General features: G+C 45.5%; 2 protein-coding genes across 3 annotated transcripts in view; one reads left to right on the forward strand and one right to left on the reverse strand.

Annotated features, from left to right (window-relative positions):
- The first annotated feature begins 777 nt into the window (after positions 1–777).
- LOC143837033 (heat shock cognate 71 kDa protein-like) overlaps positions 778–19,507 on the forward strand; it is a 42,339-nt gene continuing 23,609 nt past the window's right edge. The window contains exon 1 of the mRNA XM_077336446.1: positions 778–900. The gene's annotated coding sequence lies outside the window, so the exon portion shown is untranslated. The remainder of the gene's footprint in view (positions 901–19,507) is intronic.
- LOC143837035 (interferon-inducible GTPase 5-like) lies at positions 7,571–13,867 on the reverse strand. Of its 2 annotated transcripts, none has more exons than XM_077336449.1 (2): positions 13,762–13,867; positions 7,571–10,051 (listed from the first exon to the last, which is right to left on the reverse strand). In XM_077336449.1, exon 2 carries the CDS (start codon positions 10,039–10,041, stop codon positions 8,821–8,823), a length of 1,221 nt encoding a protein of 406 aa, XP_077192564.1. In that variant the 5' UTR covers positions 10,042–10,051; positions 13,762–13,867; the 3' UTR covers positions 7,571–8,820. The 2 variants fall into 2 exon arrangements, with proteins under 2 accessions (XP_077192564.1, XP_077192565.1); XM_077336450.1 differs by having other exon boundaries at positions 7,571–10,125; positions 13,762–13,831.

Below are 19,507 nucleotides of genomic sequence, written 5' to 3' on the forward strand. Positions count from 1 at the left end.
ATCTTAATTCTAGCTCGATAAACAGCCATTAAAAATTCAGCTACACACAATATGGTCTCTGCAGAAAGATCATTAAGCAGAAACTGGAGTGTAGCTTCATCATTTACTAGACCTCTGGGACAAAATAGAGGATCCAGAAGTTTTCTGCGAAGACTCACATGAAGTTCACAATTTAAAATAATATGTGTGGTTTCTTTTTATTAATAATATAATAATGAGGAAGATATACTATATAGCGTTTTTAACTGAAGCAGAGGTTTTTAAGTTGATCATAAGGCTACCCAGCATATTCAGTTCACTTTTTATTTATTTTAAAATTGATTTTAAGATTGTGTTTTCATTGTAACCTTGCAATACAGGGTTCCCCCACATGGTGCCTATGGGTCGAACCTGCCTACGCTGTTCTTGGTGCCCACAAAGTGTTTTGAGAAAGTGGGAGGGGGGGTCCTTAAAAAGCAGGGCTTCTGATCTGCCACTGAAGATCTGGTTGGTTAGTAGATTTAAATAATCTGGTCTCAGACGTGGCCTCCATCCCAGTGTTCATTTTATTCTTTGTTTTATACAACCCTGAGAAAGACAGTTTAAGGTGTCGCAAAGGATCATGGCTTGTTCTCCATGTACTGCAAACTTCTATAAACATTTCGGAAGTTCCCTGATTTGTATTTCTCTCTTGTATGTTAGAAGTATTGTTGACAAATGGGATACCTTTGTGACAACAAAATGAGTCGACAGGGTTACACTGTGATGTCACGGAACGTGTATGAACATTCCAAATGCGGAGGTGGAAGCTTCAGCCATAAAAGTCGGACAGTCTAGGGCAGTTACTGTAGAAGGCTAGTTTTCTTGAAAGAAAACCTTCACACAAAGCCTAGAGACACCCGAATCTAGTCTATTTGCAAGGTAAGTGTACAGTTAAGATATTCTTTGTCAGCGACCTCAGCCAGAGATACCTTCACTAATATGCTACCTTGGCCCATTCCTCACCACACTTTGGCGCCACCATTACTGATGGCCAGAGGGCGGAACTGCAGTACCAGTTCGACAAATTAGACCGGTGGAGTCCCCTTGATCTGATCATCTCCAACCAGGATTTTAGTACGAACAGTTAATTGCTTCGACACAAGGGCATTTCCACTCATCTGTAAAAATGGCATTACGCCAGCCAAATGGCGTAACGCTAAATATAATTATGCCTCCTTGCCCTTTTCCTGTCTTGCTCTTCTCTGCTGCCTATTAGCGCTTCTCATCCTCCACATTGCCTTCTTGAAATGGCAGAAGAGAGCAATGCAGTTTACATGCGACTCTCTTCTGCCTGTCAAGTCAAGCCAGGCAGCCAATCCTCTTCCTTCAAGCTTTAAAGGTCTCGCAATGCCCGCTAATTTTTTTTTTAATGCATACTTCTCTGTTCTCTAATAATTAGAGGCATAGCACTTTTTCAATGCTACCCCTTCTTGAATCACAAGAAGAAGAAGTTGGTTCTTATATTAAGATTTATTCAAGGCGTGTTGGTCTTAAAGGTGCTACTGGACTCTGATTTTATTGTACTACTTCAGACCAACAAAGCGTGGTGCTTGCAGGCGCTCATGGTAATTATAGTCCATGGACCTATGGAGAGCCACAGTTTGGCCACCCCTGTGATTGTATTTGGTTACTGCTGCTTGTTTGATTTTAAAAGTCTTCCAGTCCATCAAAATACATGGGCTAACATGTTAAAGGATTCCCCACCCCCTACCCCTGGTTTGATTAGCCCGGCTTATCTTTTAAGAAATGTATAGGGGAAATAAATGTTTGGAGACACAATTCATTAGATGGAAATTTTTATTTGAAAGAGGAACTTAGCACCAAGGTGTCATATGCAGAGACGACAGAAGAGCCAGTAGCAGTGATTGTAATGGAAGTATTGGATTAGGATCTGAGATATCCAGGTTCGAATCCTTGCTCTGACAGGGAAGCCAGTCATACACTCTCACCCTCAAAGGGTTGTTGTGAGAATCAGATGTACAAAAGTGAGACCTAATTGTACTAAATAAAAATGCACTGTTGCTACGTAATCTTAGCATATTAATCAAAAAGCTGAACCTGAAATGCCCACGTCCTCATTTCTGCTCTAAGCCTTCCTGCCATGCTAAAAGACGACCAGTAAATTCCTACCCCTGAATGAGAAACTGAACCCAGCAGTGCTCGCTCCCCTCCTTTCAGATTTTCACAGCAAAGGCAGAATAAACCGGAGAGACTGGCATCTATGGGAGACGAGCATCAGCAAACGAAACTTTGAACTCGTCTGGCATTTTCTGTAAATATTTCTTCTTGGCAAACATCAACTCCTTCCAGGGTGGGGGAGGGGGAATCCAACATGAACAGCAATAAGATGGCCCCGGGGAGGTAGAGGGGACAGAACTGTGGGCTACAAAAAACCCTGATAAAAGTACGATCACTGTAAGAATCAGGGAAGACAATCTTGGTAGGATCTAGATGGAAATAAGCATCCCCCTTTGACAGCCAGTGTGGTGTTGTGGTTAAGAGCGGCAGGCTCTAATCTGGACTACTGGGATTGATTCCGCACTCCTCCTCCACATGCAGCCAGGTGGGTGACCTTGGGCCAGGCACAGTTCTCTCAGAGCTCTCTTAGCTCCACCAACCTCACAGGGTTGGATGAAACTCATGATATGAACAGGATTCCCATCCATACCATGGGGCCATCAGGAGTGATTCTTCTATTTTTTTCCCTCATTTATTTATTTTCTTTGTCGGAATGTAGTCAGTGTCTACGCCCCTCTTTAGGGGCTTTTCAGCTTTTCAGAGCAGCTTACTGTCCAAAGAGAAAACCATTTGCTGAAAATATTAACATTCAAAAGCCTTCAGTCTTACCTGCCATCTAGGAAGGCTGGAAGACTGCAGAACTACATTATCTCACAAACTCAGCCAAATGCCTGAAGGAAGAGAACCGTCTCTATCTGCTCCTGACGTGAGAAGAGCCGGAAGGTCAGGCTAACATTACAGGGGACTCTGGTAGCAACCACCGAAAAAGCTAATCTCCTTGAAAAAGTCAATTTCATCATTACCCAAGACATTACTACAAGCAAGGCTTAATCTGTAGTTCTTTAGAAAGATCTGTGCATAATGAAGAGCCAGTGTGGTTAAGAGTGGCAGCCTCTAACTTGAGAACCTGGTTTGATTCTTCACCACTCCTCCACATGTAGCCAGCTTGGGTTAGTCACAGATCTTTTAGAGCTCTTATTGCAAAGCAGTTCTCTCAGAGCTCCCTCAGCCTCACCTACCTTGCTGGGTGTCTTTTGTGGGGAGAGGAAGGGACAGTGTTTTAGCTGCTTTGAGATGGCTTTGGGTAAAAAGCAGAGTGCAAAAAACAGCTCTTCTTCAGAGTGGGAGGTGTCGTCATCTACAAGAGAATGGAAGCAAGACTGTTCTCTGGATGGATCAGCCCTTTGCTCCAGATTATGGCGCACGTGCCCAAATTACACTTCTGCTCTGAATGTGAAGCGCTCCTGACAACCAGTGCAACTTTGGGTCTGCATCTTCTGCTTGCTGTTACAGCATCTCTAGTCAGGTCCCAAAAGGACTAACAGCTCCCAGCTAGGAATTGCCTGAAGATTTTGGGGTGGAGCCTGAGGAGGGGAGGGTTTGTGGAGGGGAGGGGTTAGAATACACCTTCCAAAGCAGCCGTTTTCTCCAGGGGAAGTTATCTTTGTCGACTGGAGATACGTTGGAACAGTGTGAGAACTCCAGACACCAACTGGAAGCTGGCAAACCAAGGTCAGAATCTAGAACAAAGTGAAGAACACAAGGCAGAAGCTTTCACATTGCTCTTCTCGAGCCGAGGAAGGAGACTACGAGCCAAGCTGAGATGTTTTCCTTTAGGTGCATGGCTTTTCAGATAGGAGGGCCAGCATCTGGTTGATCTTATCAAAGTAAAATTGGCTCTCAAATAAAACAAGTAATCTCTGAGGAGAGATTCGGTTCCCCTTTTTCTGAAAAGCAGGTTCAAGACTGATCTTTCCTGTTGGAGCACCAGGCCACAGAACCGCCATACTGGTTAGGAATTTATCCCGCTAAAATAAGCTTTAAAAACGTGGACAGATGAATAGGCATGGATCCTTTTCTCTCTCGGATTTTTCTACATAGTCCTGTAATTTGTCATCCACCCCACGGAAATCTACTGGTGCCTGCTCTACCTTGATTCTCTGGAGAAACATTCTGCAAGGTAGGATTCAGCCTTCCAGAATTCGTGTTTGGATGGGAGCTTGGGGGCATGACCACACTGCTGCAATGCTGTGTCATCAGCACGTGCTCTTAAAAACAGACTCCCAGAGCCAGCACGGTGGCAATATCAAGGCAGCCGCAGATGCACCTGATTATCTTGGGAGGCATTTTAATTTACCTCCCACGCCCCAACACTGCCTTTTGCTTCAAAGACTGGAGAGCACCGGCTGGCAGATTGTGAGGAAAGAGCGCCATCTAGTGAAGCCTTTGTTCCTAACTACTTTAAGAAGAGTTTTTTGTTTAATGGATTGGGTTTTATATGTATTTATTTATGTGCCATTTTTGTACCCAGTCAGGACCCAAAGTGGCTGACATCATTCTCTGTGCTTTGAATTTATCCAAAGCTGCAAGCCTGTGAGGTATATTGAGCTGAGGGACAGTAACCAAGCCAAGCAACTTTCTTTGGCAGAATGAGGATTCGAACCTGGGTCCTAGGCCAGCATTCTAACCGCTACACTCTGACAAAAATTGTTGTGGAAACTAAGGGTCAGATTTTTCTGTCTCATAGAAAAAGGTGGATAATAGAAAAAGATTCAAATGGGTAGCCGTGTTGGTCTGAAATAGCACAATAGAATCAGAGTCCAGAATCACCTTTAAGACCAACGAAGATTTATTCAAGGCGTGAGCTTTCGAGGGCAAGCACTCTTCCTCAGACTAAGAACTCCAGAGCAGAGGTAGGAGGGCGTGGATCAGCGGCAGCTTGGTCTCAGGAATGGAAGCAAATCTTAATAAGATTGCATAATGATAAGATTGTCAAGAGATCCACAAGTTCACATTTGAGTTCTTTTAGAATTTTTTGGGTTTTTTTTTAATATGTTCTTCATAGTCCCTTTTTGCCTGTCTCATCACTGAAATGTTTTATTTGCCAAAGCCTCTTCCCCCTTTTATTTATCTCGCTAGGGGGACTAGCATTCCACCGCTTCAAGGAATCCTTTCCCCCCTTTTACTGCTTCTGCCGTTTTGTTAACAACGCGGGCCTTTTAAATACCTAATTCTGCCTTTCCTAAACTGTGGTACGCTTTTCGTCTTAACGGTAAATGTTATTTTTAATTGTTTTTATGGGACATTGTTATTGCTTTTACTTGTAAGCCGCATCGTGTCGATTTTGTTGGGAGAGGCGGGATATAAATCCATAAATAAATAAATAAATAAATAATCTATCTGAGCCTCTAGGACAGGGGTAGTCAAACTGCGGCCCTCCAGATGTCCATGGACTACAATTCCTAGAAGCCCCTGCCAGCTGGCAGGGGCTCCTGGGAATTGTAGTCCATGGACATCTGGAGGGCCACAGTTTGACTACCCCTGCTCTAGGATTATTGTTTTAAATAGCCTCCAAGTTTCCTGAATGGATTTGACCCTTATCTTTCCTTTCTGTTTCTTCTTCACAAGCTCTCTTGTTTGAAAGAGGCTGTCCCTTCTAAAATTAAATGTGGTCATGTTGATTTTTTTGGGAGGGGGGGCAACTCTTTATTTACATAAATGTTAAATTTAATAACATTATGGTCACTGTTTCCAACCGGTATTGTCACATTTATATCTCTCACCAGGTCTTGGGCATTACTTAGGACTAAATTCAAGGCTGCCTTTCCCTGATAGATTAAGGAACCATCTACTTCATGGCAAAGTCATTGAGAGTATTTAGAAGCTCAGCCTCTTTCACCAGATTTGAACACGTATCAATGTGTGGGTAGTTTAAATCACCTATTATGACACACTTATTTTATCTAGCTGCTTTCTTTAATTATTTTCCTGTCTGACAGCCCGCACGGTGTACAGTGGAAGTTTCTCATCTGGTGAGGTGGGTTTGATCCCGTTCATCCACATGCAGCCCTCTGGGTGACCTTGGGCTTGTCACAGTCCTGATAAGTGCTGTTCTGACCAAGCAGTCCTGTCAAAGCTCTCTCAGCCCCACCTACCTCATAGGATGGCTGCTGTGGGGAAGGGAAGGGAAGGCGATTGTAAGCCATGTTGAGATTCCTCATGGATGTATTCCATTTGGACCTGATGATTCATCAGTTTTTAATGGTCATGCTGTTTTTATGCCCTGAGTATCTTACTGTTGGGTTTAGGATGCATGAATGTTTAACAGTGTTTTGTGTATGCTATTAAAGGCTAGTTGTTGTTGTTGTAACAATGTTTTGTGGCATATCATTTTATTAAGAGGTTTTTAAAAATCTGCTGGCTGCTTTCAAAGCAGCCTGTACAATTTAAAATAAATTAGTAAAAAGGGGTGCAAGAGGTCCGACTGGCCTCGATCAGGGCCAGGGCTTTCTCCACCTTGGCCCCTGCTTGATGGAATGAGCTCCCCGAGAACACCAGAGATTGAACGGAACCAGCACAATTCCACAGGGCCTCCAAGATGGAGCTCTTCCACCAGGCTTACGGTTGAGGCCAGTTCAGACAAGCAAATAAAATGAACATCAGTGGGCCTCCTCTGGTGCAACACAATCAGCTCTCCACTCTTGCTCAATTTCTTTCGCGTGAGAAGGATAATAAACATCTAGAGCAGTGGTCCCCAACCTTTCTATCACCGGGGACCGGTCAACGTTTGACAATTTTACTGAGGCCCAGGGGAAGGTAGTCTTTTGCCAAGGGATGTCACTGCTGCCTGAGCCCCTGCTCCGCTTGCTTACCTGCCGGCGCCCCTGAATTCCTGCCGCCCGCTGGGGGGCGCTGCCAGCAGCAGCTACGCAGTGCCAGGCCGAGGGGGAGCCCCAGCCATGGCGGCCACTGGAGAGCACCAAAGGTGAGCCAGCGTCAGAGTGACAAGGCGGCTCCCAAGGCAGCAGCCAGGGAGGAGGACAAGGAGGTGGCGCGGCCCGGTACCGACTGATTGACGGACCGGTACCGGTCCCCGGACCGGGGGTTGGGGACCACTGATTCAGAGCCAAGTCCAGCTACTGGTGTAGCCTGTGAGACCTGGTATATAGTTTATGGTACCATTAATAATGTACAGTTGATTTTAACTGTTTTAACTGAACTGTATTTTATGCTGTAAACCGCCACAAGATGACATGCTCAATAGGGGTGGCCTGGAAATGTAAATAATAAATAAAAATAAAAGATGGCTGAAACACACAATTTGATCACCTGGATGAAGGAAAGCAGGTCCGCTAACCCCTGGATGAGAAATTAACGTTGTCCTCCCATTTAATTTTGGAAGAAAGGAAATAAATCGAGTAAGAGAGCTGGCTTGGTTTTCCTTGTATTTGCTCTCTCACCATCTTTAAGGTCTCCTCCCTACTTCTGGAGTCTTCCCAAGATCTACAAACACATGTCCAAAGCAACAGGGGAAGAGGAATAAGCATTTTATTGAGTACGAACGTTCTCCAGAAATATATCTAAAGAGACACATCCTTTCTCTTGTCAGTGCAAATATTTAAAAAACAGAGAGCCGTCGCAAGCTTCCTGATTAGTAGAAAACTTCCTGATTAGTAGAAAACTGTATTTTAAACATTGGAGGGGGAAAAGAAGCTGTAATTTATTAAAAGAGCTGGAATGTCACGCCATATGACGTCCTCGCAAATGAGAAGATAAGGTGTTCGCCCATGTCTCCCACAAGCCTGCTGGAAAAACAGAACTGCTTTCTCACAGAAATTTCCATTGCAAAGGTCCCTCGTTGCTTCCCGGGATGTTGCATGGCTTACACATACTAAAATGTCCATGCACATTATGAGTATTAGCCGGGTGCTAATAAATGTCATAACCTGCTCATAGATGATCCAGAGACAGAGCTGGTCCCTTCGGAGATAAAACTTTTGAGCACAGATTTTATGACCCTGACGAATACCCTGGAAGGTCTGCATTGTGGCAGCAATTCATTCTATTATGGCTGGCAGGCTCCCAGCGTCCTTTTCCTGATGGCTGCACCCCCTCCATTGAAATCCTGTGGTTCAGCCGGACTTTCGGATCAATATCAATGGCCCAGATCCAACCGTTTCTATCACCTGGCGTTCAGTAAAATCCCATCCACGAGAGCCATTTCAAAGCCTCAGCAAGATTATCGTCAGTTGCAATTTCCACAGATTCCCCCTCCCAACAAAACACAAATTTTTAAAAATTCCATTGGGAAAAGCCGTACCCTGTAAAAGAAGCCGAGTTATTTGTAGTCAACTTCCAGATCTGGTCTCTTGTTCCTCGATCAGACACCACTCCCTTATCCAGAAAGCCACAGAAATGTGACATGTTCTGCTGTCATAGCAGAGGGTCCATTAGACCCATCAAATATAGTGACCCCCTCGTAGTGCATGTCATCTACAACACAGAGACAATTCTCCAACGTCCGGCCCTAATCATGTTTAAGAGCATAATATATATATTTCCGATTTAAAGCAGCACCATTCGCCAAAGGCATCTCCCCCTCGTTCTGTCTGGAGAATGCTTTGGTGGAAATGTTAGATTATTGCGTTATTCAGATTGGTCAGGGCATTCCCATGGCCCAGTTGGATTGGCACGGCAACAAGTAAAGAGAAACAGAAGCTGAGCAGGGGTCGTGATCTATCACAAGTGCCTGGCGGTGGTTTCATCTTTCTTGGACTGGCCTCAATCAAAGAGGTAGCCAGGATCCGGAGGATTATAAACTTCTTCCTCAAAACCGTAGGCCTTTTCGAGGATCCTCTGGGCATCTTGCGCAAAGCTGTCCAGAGCCGTGTGCAGCAGATAATAGGCCGCCACGAAAGAGATGCCCCCGGAGACCAAGTTGTCCAGAAGTGGCAGCTTGTTCTTCACCAGCCGGGCCGCCATTTGCCCGTAGAGGGCAGCTTGTCCCAAGATGCTGTGGACAGCGTTCTCCGAGAGATCCTTCCCTAAAGTCGAGCAGATCTGACTTTGCAATTCACGCAACGGCTTAGAGGACGCGAGAGCCAAGGCCCCCAGAGAGGCGTCATCCAGGCCGAAATCCCTGCGGTACGAGACGAGGGTCTTCATAAGCATCGGGATGTTCAGGTGGATGGGGAGACCCGGCAAAGCTGCGACGAAGCAAGCCAGCAGGGCCTTCTTCCAGATGTGCTTCCTCAGGGAGTCCTTCTTCCTCTGCACGGCCGCGGCGGTGACAGAAGGAAAGGACAGCAAGAGGACGTGCCTCTTGTGGCCGTCCAGCTCTTCCGCCAGAGTCTCCTGCAAGAGCGGGAAGTCGAAGCGGTGCAATTCAAAGCTGGAGACCAGGAAGACCTTGGGGCAATCTAAGCCTTGGTTCTGAAGCTGGTGGATGCAGTCTTCCTTCATTTCCCGCAGCACCTGAGCTTCCTGGAAACGGGTTGGCCGTCGCTTCTGCGACGCACGCAAGTCCTGATCTGCCTTGGACCGAACAAAGTAGAAGCGCTTGCCCATGGCTTTCACAGCATGGGCCAGCTGGACGTGGCTCTCCCGGAAGCGCTCCGAGGCAACGACAATGAAGAAATCGTACCTCTCAAACCCAATCTGGTGCAGGTAGGTCTCAGCTTGGAAGGATGGAGTGCCAATGCCAGGCAGGTCCCACAGGCGGACACTGGGCAGGTGAGGGTGCTGGTACATCGTGGGTGCAGCCGTGGTCTCAATGACACCAGTAGGGGCGGCGCAGGGGTCACCATCGCGTAGGCCCCGCAGAGCATTGATGAAGGTGGATTTGCCCGCACCTGATTCACCTGTCACCGCAATGTCCAACGTGGTGGTGTCCAGGGACTCCAGGAGTGACTGAACCTGAGTAGACACTTCCAAGACCACCCGGGATTGGATCAAGGAGCCCATCTCTTTGAGGTCCTGCTCTCGGATTTCAAGAGCATTCATGGTGGATGTTCTACAACAGCACAAGAGAAGCAGCAAGGGTTATTATTTTTTTCAGACTCAGAAATCCTTTATGGGCCTGTACAACTAAGACAATAAAATGAGAATAAAAAGACGTCAAAGTTGAATAAAGTGACAGAATGAAAACAATAAATATGCTACAAGTTAGAATCATAGGATCATAGAATAATAGAGTTGGAAGGGACCTCATGGGTCACCTAGTCCAACCCTCTGAACTATGCAGGACACTCACAACCCTATAGCTCATGCACCGTAACCTGCCACCCCCTTCACAGAATCAGCCTCTCCATCAGCTGGCTATCCAGCCTCTGTTTAAAAATTTCCAAAAATGGAGAACCCACCACCTCCCGAGGAAGCCTGTTCCACTGAGAAACCGCTCTAACTGTCACAAACTTCTTCCGGGTGTTTAGACAGAATTTCTTTTGAATTAATTTATCCCGTTGGTTCTGGTCTGTCCCTCCGGGCAAGCGGGAACCTGCTCCATCCTCTACATGGCAGCCCTGTAAATATTTGAAGATGGTTATCAGATCCCCTCTCAGTCCTCTCCTCTCCAGGCTAAACAGACCAAAGCTAACACTCACCCTGGTGCAACTTTATGGCATCTTGCAAAAATTTAGACACACTTTTTGTTATTTCAGAGCTGTTCTTATTCGAAAGGAAAGGAACCTTTAAAAGATCAGGGAGTCCCATATTATGTAACAAAATGAGGCTTAAGTACGGTTAGCTGTGCAAAAGGAATATTGAAAAAGCACAGGCACAATATACTTCCTATATTGCTAGTTTTACATGGGCAGGATCTGACTGACTATGCAACTTTCTGGAATCCTCCTAAAAGGATAGTTGAGGGCAAGTTTTACATCTGGCCAAAGAGGCAGGTCTGAGTTGATCTGGCATTTGAAGATGATATAAATGTGGAGCTATCTAACCCACTTCCAATGAAGTCCCCAGTTTCAAGGGGAAGTCAGGGTTATTTGTGGCCGTGTTGTGCAAGACAGCGCCTGAACCACAAAGCCCCAGTTTGCTCCCAGAGAAACCAATATTCCTGGCTTTCACAGGGATGGGGACATCCCAGCCTACAATGGAATACATTTTAGGAGTTGTGTAGAAGAGATGATGTAATAGGTAGTGTTGGTGTAGTGGTTAGGAGTGCAGACTTCTAATCTGGCGAGCCAGGTTTGATTCCGCGCTCCCCCACATGCAGCCAGCTGCGTGACCTTGGGTTCGCCACGGCACTGATAAAACTGTTCTCACCGAGCAGTTAATATCAGGGCTCTCTCAGCCTCACCCACCTCACAGGGTGTCTGTTGTGGGGAGAGGAAAGGGAAGGTGAATGTAAGACGCTTTGAGACTCCTTTGGGATATAAGAACCAACTCTTCTTCTTGTTGTTGTCAGACATCGGTAAGAAAAACTGCACTTTTTGAAGCTTTTTAAAGAATTTCTGTCTCATAAAGGTAAAGGTATCCCCTGTCAAGCACCGAGTCATGTCTGACCCTGGGGGTAACGCCCTCTAGCGTTTTCATGGCAGACTCAATACAGGTTGGCCTTGCCAGTGCCTTCCCTCAAATCGCCAATGAGAAGCTAAAAAGAGCCCTGCTAGATCAGACCAATAATTCTTCTGTTCCAGCATCCTGTTTCAGCAACAAGAGGCACAGAAGCAAACTTTGCCCCTGCAGCTACTTTCCAGAATCAAGGCATCAGGGCCAACAACCACTGAAGGGCCTGTCCTCCTCAAATTTGTCCTTCCCCCGTGCAAAACCATCTAACTAGTAGCTGCCGCTGCATCTACTGGTAATGAGTTCTACAAGCCTATTATGCATTGTGGGAAGAAGCAGGCTTTTTCTTCACCAAATAATTTTCAGGTCACCGTGATTTGCAAGTCAGGGCATCTGCATAGCCCCATTCCCCGTGTGCATCAGTTGACCACCGCCTCCACACTGGGCTGCAGATCAAGAAGTGTCATTGCACAGGGAATACCAGCTACATAAGCCACCCGTTCGAAGTAGGAGCGTCTTGTCCTTCTTTGAATTGCACTATCCTAACCTGCAAACTTCAAAACATGCATCTCCCATGATTAGGGACAGACTCTGCAGGAGTTCAGCACGGCAGCCGAAAAAAGCATAATGTGTGTTTGTGTGAGATTGTGTGTAAAGTGTCATCAAGTCGCAGCTGACCCATGGCGACTCCAGCAAGGGGCTTTCAAGGCAAGGGAGAAGCAGAGGTTGTTTGCTATCGTCTTCTACTACTACAACAACAATAACAAACACCTTTACTGGCATAGAGAGCCTTCCTTGGTGGTCTCCCTTATCTGTTGCAATATGCAAGATCTGTGGTGTGCATAACTGAGGAAAATATAAAGGGTGTCCTGCAGGAGGCATCGGAGGAGATGTATATTTAGCATAGTTAGGATAGGAACTTCCTGATGGTTTTTCAATTATCTCAAGTATCCTCTTTGGCTCTATAGGACACTTCCTGCTTTTGGAGCACAGTCCTCCCTCTGGAACAGTTTTGAACAGACAGATTGATTGCAGACAACAGCTAGCTAGACAGTTAGGTCTCTCCTTTTTATACATGATTGTTCCTCTTTATAAATCTATTTTTTCCTTTAAGTGGCCTGGTGCTCCCCACTCCCTGCCTAGTCAAACTCTGTGAACAGCATCAACCCTGCTTAGCTTCTGAGATCGGGCTACACCATGCCGCCTTCCCTCCAAAGAATGAAGCGGACACATATTAAAAGGAGGAATGGCAGACTCCAGGTGGGATCTGGACATCCCCCAGAATTGCAGCTCATCTCCAGACTACAGTTCCCCTGGAGAACAGGGATGCTCTGAAGGGTGGCCTCTATTAGTGAGGTCAGGACCTTCTCTCCTGTTAAGTATCATTCCTTGTCTGTCTCCTTGCTACTCTTAGGGGCCATTTCCTACTTCTTGCTGGGAGCCACAGTTCAGTCTGTCTCTCTCTCTCCCTCAGCCAGACATGTAGTTAGCCACTCTCTGTGCCTCCCCACTGCACCATCAAGTATGTTAATTCTTAAATAAAATGTTATCTCCTCTTGAATCAGGTTGGGCAACCTCCCTGTGCTGCTTTCCCTTGCCACCCAGTGTACCCCTCTGAGGTCCCTGCCCTGCTCAGGCTCCATCCCCAAAACTAAATCTGGCAATCCTAGGGGAAAAAAATACAGAAAGCACCGTGGAGAGTAAAACTGAAAGCAACACCATTAACAGTTTCTAAAGAGGAAGCCAGTGCCTTAGAGCAGGGGTAGTCAACCTGTGGTCCTCCAGATGCCCATGGACTACAATTCCCATAAGCCCCTGCCAGCAAACGCTGACGCTGGCAGGTGCTCATGGGAATTGTAGTCCATGGACATCTGGAGGACCACAGGTTGACTACCGCTGCCTTAGAGGAAAGGAAAGGCATGAATAAGTAAAAATCACCCCGGGAAACTTTTGAGACTTCGAAAGTCTGTTGCTGGTAAAGACCCAGGGAGAGAGGAGTCGCCAGCCTCCCACGCCATTCTTAGATGCCAAGCTAGGAAAAGAAGGGATGCCAGTGGCTAACTTCCGCAGGGTAACCATTGGTAAAATCTCCCCCCACCTCTATGGGCTGGGGGGGGGGGAGATCTCACTTCTGGTCCTGCCAATCAAGCCTACTACCCTTCGGACCTTCGGACTTCTGTTCTACTCCGCCACTCTTGCTATACTCACTGCGTTTTCCAACCTAATTCTCCACGGGAAGCAGCGCCGGGAAAGGGGGAGGTTGTTTTGCTTGCAGCTCGTAGGTGGAAAGGAAAGAGAAACCAACTTACGGAGGAAGGTGGAGCAGGAAATGAGCTGATTGGCTGGGCTTGGAGTCGGACAGCAACCGGCAGCCTGTGATCGCCGTGTATGCTAATAGCTTCCAGGGAGAGGCGGGTCCTGAGTGCCAGCGTGGTTACCCTTTGATTTGATGTCATAGTCCAGGGGTGGCCAATCCGTGGCTCTCCAGACGTCCCTGGACTACAATTCCCATAAGCCCCTGCCAGCTGGCACTCATGGGGATTGTAGTCCACGGATATCTGGAGAGCCACATTTAGGCCATCCCGGTAGTCTGTTTGTGGTCACAAAGATAGGTTCTGGTGCATAGTTGTGTACTGCGTCTCTCCAGATGTTCATGGACCACAACAGTAGGGGCTCATGGGAACTGTAGTCCACAAAGTCTGGAAATAGATTCATTGTTTTTGCCTCCCCTGGAAACAGTAAAACAAACTTTGACTCCAGCAGCACCTTTATGACCAACACAGTTGAATTCTGGGGCATTATCTTCCGTAGGGGGTAGCCTGTGCTCGGCTGCAAACAGAATTTTGCCATGGCTTTCATGATCTCAAAGTGTCTGATACAGAATGAAGGGATATTTGACTTGCAAAATCTTGTACAGCAAAACTATGGTGAGCTTTAAGGAACTCCTGGTTTAAGGAGCTCCTACAGTTTGAATTGCTTACATAATGTTTCTGTCTTAGGCATTTTGCGGTTCTTAAAAAAAATTGGAAAAATTTTACAAAATTCATGTCACATAAGAACAAAATATGACTGCAAAAATAAATAGGGCAGATATTTCTTTAAGTTTCCTTCAGCTACATCAGCAATAGTGTCCCATCAGAACTTTGCCAGATAAGCTGGCGTTTGCAATTACATTCAACCATCAGAAAAACTGTCACCTACCAGCTCTTTTGAAAATGAGAGGGTGGCGTATACATGTAAACCACATAAATGAAAGCTGTTAGGCTATCTCAGCATTTTAAAAATTCCCCTAAAATTATTCAAATACATTTCAAAAGGATATAAACAGCTGTTTTCTGTTGAAAAATAGGTTTGCTTTAAGATCAATACTTCCCAAATATAATATGGGCAGTTTAATAATGGTGAATCTGTGTCATAAAACACAAAATCCCACATTTTTCAGACTAAAGGTCAAAACTCTCAGAATTATTGGGCTACAGATGATCCAAGCTACCCAGGGTTATAAATCCTATTTGCCAGGAGAAACATGTGTAAATAAACTATATCCAAGAACTTGTTCCACAGGTCTGGGATACTAGTCTAAACTAAACCATTTTCCTCTCTTCAAACAAAAATTTAGAGAATACTGTATAGTGATTCCATAACGGTACAGTTGATTTGGTTTATTTATTTATTTATTTATTTATTTATTTATTTATTTATTTATTTATTTATTTATTTATTTATTTATTTATTTATTTAACATTTAGATACCGCCTTCCCCTGAGGCTCAGGATGGTTTACATAGAACTTAACGGAACAAGAACCGTACAGAGAACCAGTGGCTATAAATAACAGTAATAGTAAGCATAGGTATCAATAAACAATAATATAGCAGAACAGTGGAAGAGTAGTGAACAGGAACTGCAGCATGCTGATGGCTCCGTGGTTGGATGGTTTTTATGGGAGGGGGCCTTGGGGGCCAATGGAAAGTGATTGGTTCAGGTTGACCTCAATCAAATGCCTGAAGGAGGAGAAGAAGAATTGGTTCTTATATGCTGCTTTTCTTTACCCGAAGGAGTCTCAAAGCGGCTTACATTCGCCTTTCCTTTCCTCTCCCCACAACAGACACCCTATGAGGTGGGTGAGGCTGAGAGAGCCCTGATATTCCTGCTCATTCAGAACAGCTTTATCAGTGCTTTGGCGAGCCCAAGGTCACCCAGCTGGCTGCATGTGGGGGAGCGCAAAATCAAACCCAGCTCACCAGGTTAGAAGTCCCCACTCCCAAGCATTACAAGAAGCTGGTTCACCAAGGTGGCTCTCACCAAGGAGATCCCTTTTGCAGGCCCTGCAGAATTGTTCAAGTTCCATCAGGGCCCTGATCTCCTCTGGGAGCTTGTTCCACCAGGTTGGGGCCAGGACAGAGAAAGCTCTGGTTGAGGTCAAGCAAGCTTCCTTGCGGTCAGGGATGACTATGCAGTTGGCGGTGGCAGAGTGTAGAGCTCTCTGAGGGGTGTAGGCAGTAAGATGGTCCCTCAGGTACGCTGGGCCCAGACCACGTATGCCTAAAGATGATTAAAAGGACCTTAAACCTAATCCAGAATTGTGGAATAATCTCTGTATTATATAGTATGGCCCTTTTATTTGCTTGAAGGACAGTAATTCTTTATTTACTAAGAGGATTTCTACATTCATAACATTGCGCTATCTTTAAACTTTCATTTAAATTGGGTTGACCATGACTCAGTACCAGGAAGCAACTCTGCCAGATCTTAAGGCCATTGATAACTGTTGTTTTATATTCCTTATTTATCTATGGTTATACAAAAATCAAGTTTTTTTTTACAGGCATCAATAATTGCATTAATTGAATTTGAGCTTGGGGAAATGGGGTCAAAAAGTTGGGATATTCCTGTTGAAAAGCAAGTAGCAACCTGCCAGTTTGTTGATTTGATGGAAGGTGAAACCAGTAAGAGGCTATTAAAAATTGTGGTTTCCAAACATGCCCCTTTGCTGAATTCTGGAGCATTTTGCTATTCTCATAGTTGCTAGCATTGCCTTTGAATTTTGCATTCCTAGTCCTCTTGTGGCACAGGATGGTAAGGCAGCTGACATGCTGTCTGAAATCCTGACCATGAGGCTGGGAGTTCGATACCAGCAGCCGGTTAGCCTTCCATCCTTCCGAGGTCAGTAAAATGAGTACCCAGCTTGCTGGGGGGTAAAACGGTAATGACTGGGGAAGGGAATGGCAAACCACCCTGTATTGAATCTGCCAAGCAAATGCTATAGGGTGTCACCCCAAGGGTCAGACATGACTCAGTGCTTGCACAGGGGATACATTTACCTTTACTTTACCTTTAGTCCTCTTGCATTCTTTACCGAATGCCTTATGCCAGGCTTTCTCAACCAGGGTTTCGTGAAATCTTGGAGTTTCTTGATGGCCGTGGAAGGGTTTCTCGAATGGGTAGGAGTTAATTTTTTATATATTTTAGCATTTTTTTAAAAATGTATCAGTTGATATGAGTATATGTAGTCATGTCCACCCTCACCCACCTCCCAAAATGGCCAATGAAGGGCCTGGAGAGGGAAGGGGGGAATCCTGGGAGGGTGTACACATAGCTAGGCTTCTCAACCATATTCTGCAATATCATGCTACTTCTGGGGCTTCTAAAAGCCTAAAGACTGTTTCAGGGGTATTTCAACAGTTAAAAAGTTGAGAAAGGCTGCCTTATCCTGTATGATTAAAAGAAAACGTCACTCTCTTTATTCTGTAATCTACCTCCAGCCACAGGGAACAGGGCTATCAAATGGAGCTCTCTAAAGTAAATGTATGGGCAAGAACAGGGCTGCAATGTAAATAACTGCAAAGTGATGCATGTCGGAACAAAAAGGGTGGTTACAACGTAAACATCACCAGTGGGAAGCAGAAGAAGGAAGTGGTGCTGACAAGCGAAATACACGTGGGGACAATGTGATGATGTGGCTTTAGGATTAAAGAGTTAATTTCAAAGAAAGAGGCGAGTTTTGAAAAGGAATCCTTAAGAGCAGTGGTCCGCAACCTTTTTCAGGCTGCGGACCAGCGGCGGCAGGGAGGGTGATTGCCTGGCCGCACATGCCACGCATGCCCAGCATTCCCGTGCATGCGCGGCCAGGTCACGCATGCACATTTGCACCATGAGTGGCCGCAAACGAGCATGCGTGGCACTCCCGGCCCGGTGGTTGGAGACCACCGCTTAAGAGGACATTTCTCTGCTGGAAAGTTAAAAACCAGTGGCTAAAATGCCCAGAGCAGCCCTTCAAGTGAATGCATCCCCGTATGCTGGATACAAGCCTGGGTTACCTGCAGTGTCAGAAACAGCAGAGAATAGTAGAACTGAGAAACAGGGCAGGCAGGATAAAGGAAGGAAGACTTTAAGATAAATTTCCTTTTCTCCCCTTAGCTTCTTGAAGGCCCTGGAATGGTTTCCCATAGGAGTTAATTGTATATATTTTAAATCTAAATTCATTGGATGATATGACAATATTTGGTCATGTTGACCTGCCCTCCCCTCCCAAAATGGCCGCTCATGGGCCTGGAAGGAGTTGGAAGGAAGAGGGGGACTCGGTAGGCATGTACATAGCTGTGATTCCCAACCATATTATGCATGATCACACCCCTTCTGGGATTTCTTGAAGCCTGAAGCATGTTTCTGGGGTTTCTCAATGGTAAAAAAATTGAGAAAGGCTGCCCTAAGAGTCCATGGTATACCATAAAGGCCACCTTCTGAACCGGTCATTTCCTTCAGAGGAATTAATCTCTGTACTCCAGCCATTTTCAAGCTTTCGACTGTGGAAGTACCACTGAAATATATTTTCAGGCTTTGAGTTACCAGGAAGTGATGTCAGCTGGCCAGCCTCCCTGCCACCCCCTGGACAGCTTTAAATGTCTGGTTTGGATGCTGCCACGTACAACCCTACCTTCTGTCTCTTCCCCCCCCCCCCAGTTTTTCTCAAACCTGCCTGTTAATGCATGTGGTGATGTCACTTCCTGTGAAATGTCACTTCCAGGGGTGCAGTAGGAAGGTGTTGGACAGCTGACATCACTTCCTTGAAGCCTGAAAAATTATTTCAGGGGATCTTCATAATTAAAAGGTTGAAAGAGGCTGCTGGAGCTCATGTGTAAGTCCAAGGGAATTCTAGCCTGCACCTGGAGGTTGGTAATGCTAAAAATTGTTGCACTAAGTTTCCAAACTACTGGGTTGGGGATTGTCAGAGAAAATTTTAGATTATGCAGTTTGAAGTCAATATCAGAGATCTTAAATTTTACAGCTTAAACAGCATACAGACAATGGAAATTTCCTGAGGCAGGGGATAAGTCGTTCATGAGCTTTAGCCATCTCAAACAGAAGAGAAGGGGAAATTAAACTTTAGCTGACTTAGGGGGATGCAACTCCAACTAGAATTGCTGAAACAGGCTTTAAAAAGTGCTTTACTTGCTGATTAAGTATAGCAAAGGGTGGGGTAAAACTTAGAACAAATGTATACATCATTTCGGGGAAATGAGGATTTTTTTTTCTTGGGGAAGCGGATATTTAAAATTGTAAACGGATAGGTTAAAGCTTGTGAACCCATTGGTTAATTAACCAATGGGGGAGCTGACTAGGCGGGGCGGGGCTGTCTTAAAAATGAGCTGTGGTACGACACAGACTTTGAAGATCTTTGGGTGTGATCCTGAAGTATCTTCCCATGATCATGAAATAAACCTGCTTATTGCTTTCATAATTTTGTCAGCGGCATTCATTCGCAGAGACGAGTTTGTCCGTGACAGAATCCTTAAATAAATCTCTTGGAATTCAGTACTCATGTGCAAGTGTGCATCACGCTGGAAGCCAGAGTTGCCAACCTCCAGGTGGTTACACAAAGACTGTCCAGTGCCCAAGTTACACTGATACGAAAAAAAAACCTGGAAAACAGTAGGTTAGAGCCTACTTTTCTG

The sequence above is a fragment of the Paroedura picta genome, chromosome 5 (genome assembly GCF_049243985.1).
Source record: "Paroedura picta isolate Pp20150507F chromosome 5, Ppicta_v3.0, whole genome shotgun sequence".
NCBI classification, from domain to species: Eukaryota; Metazoa; Chordata; class Lepidosauria; order Squamata; family Gekkonidae; genus Paroedura; species Paroedura picta.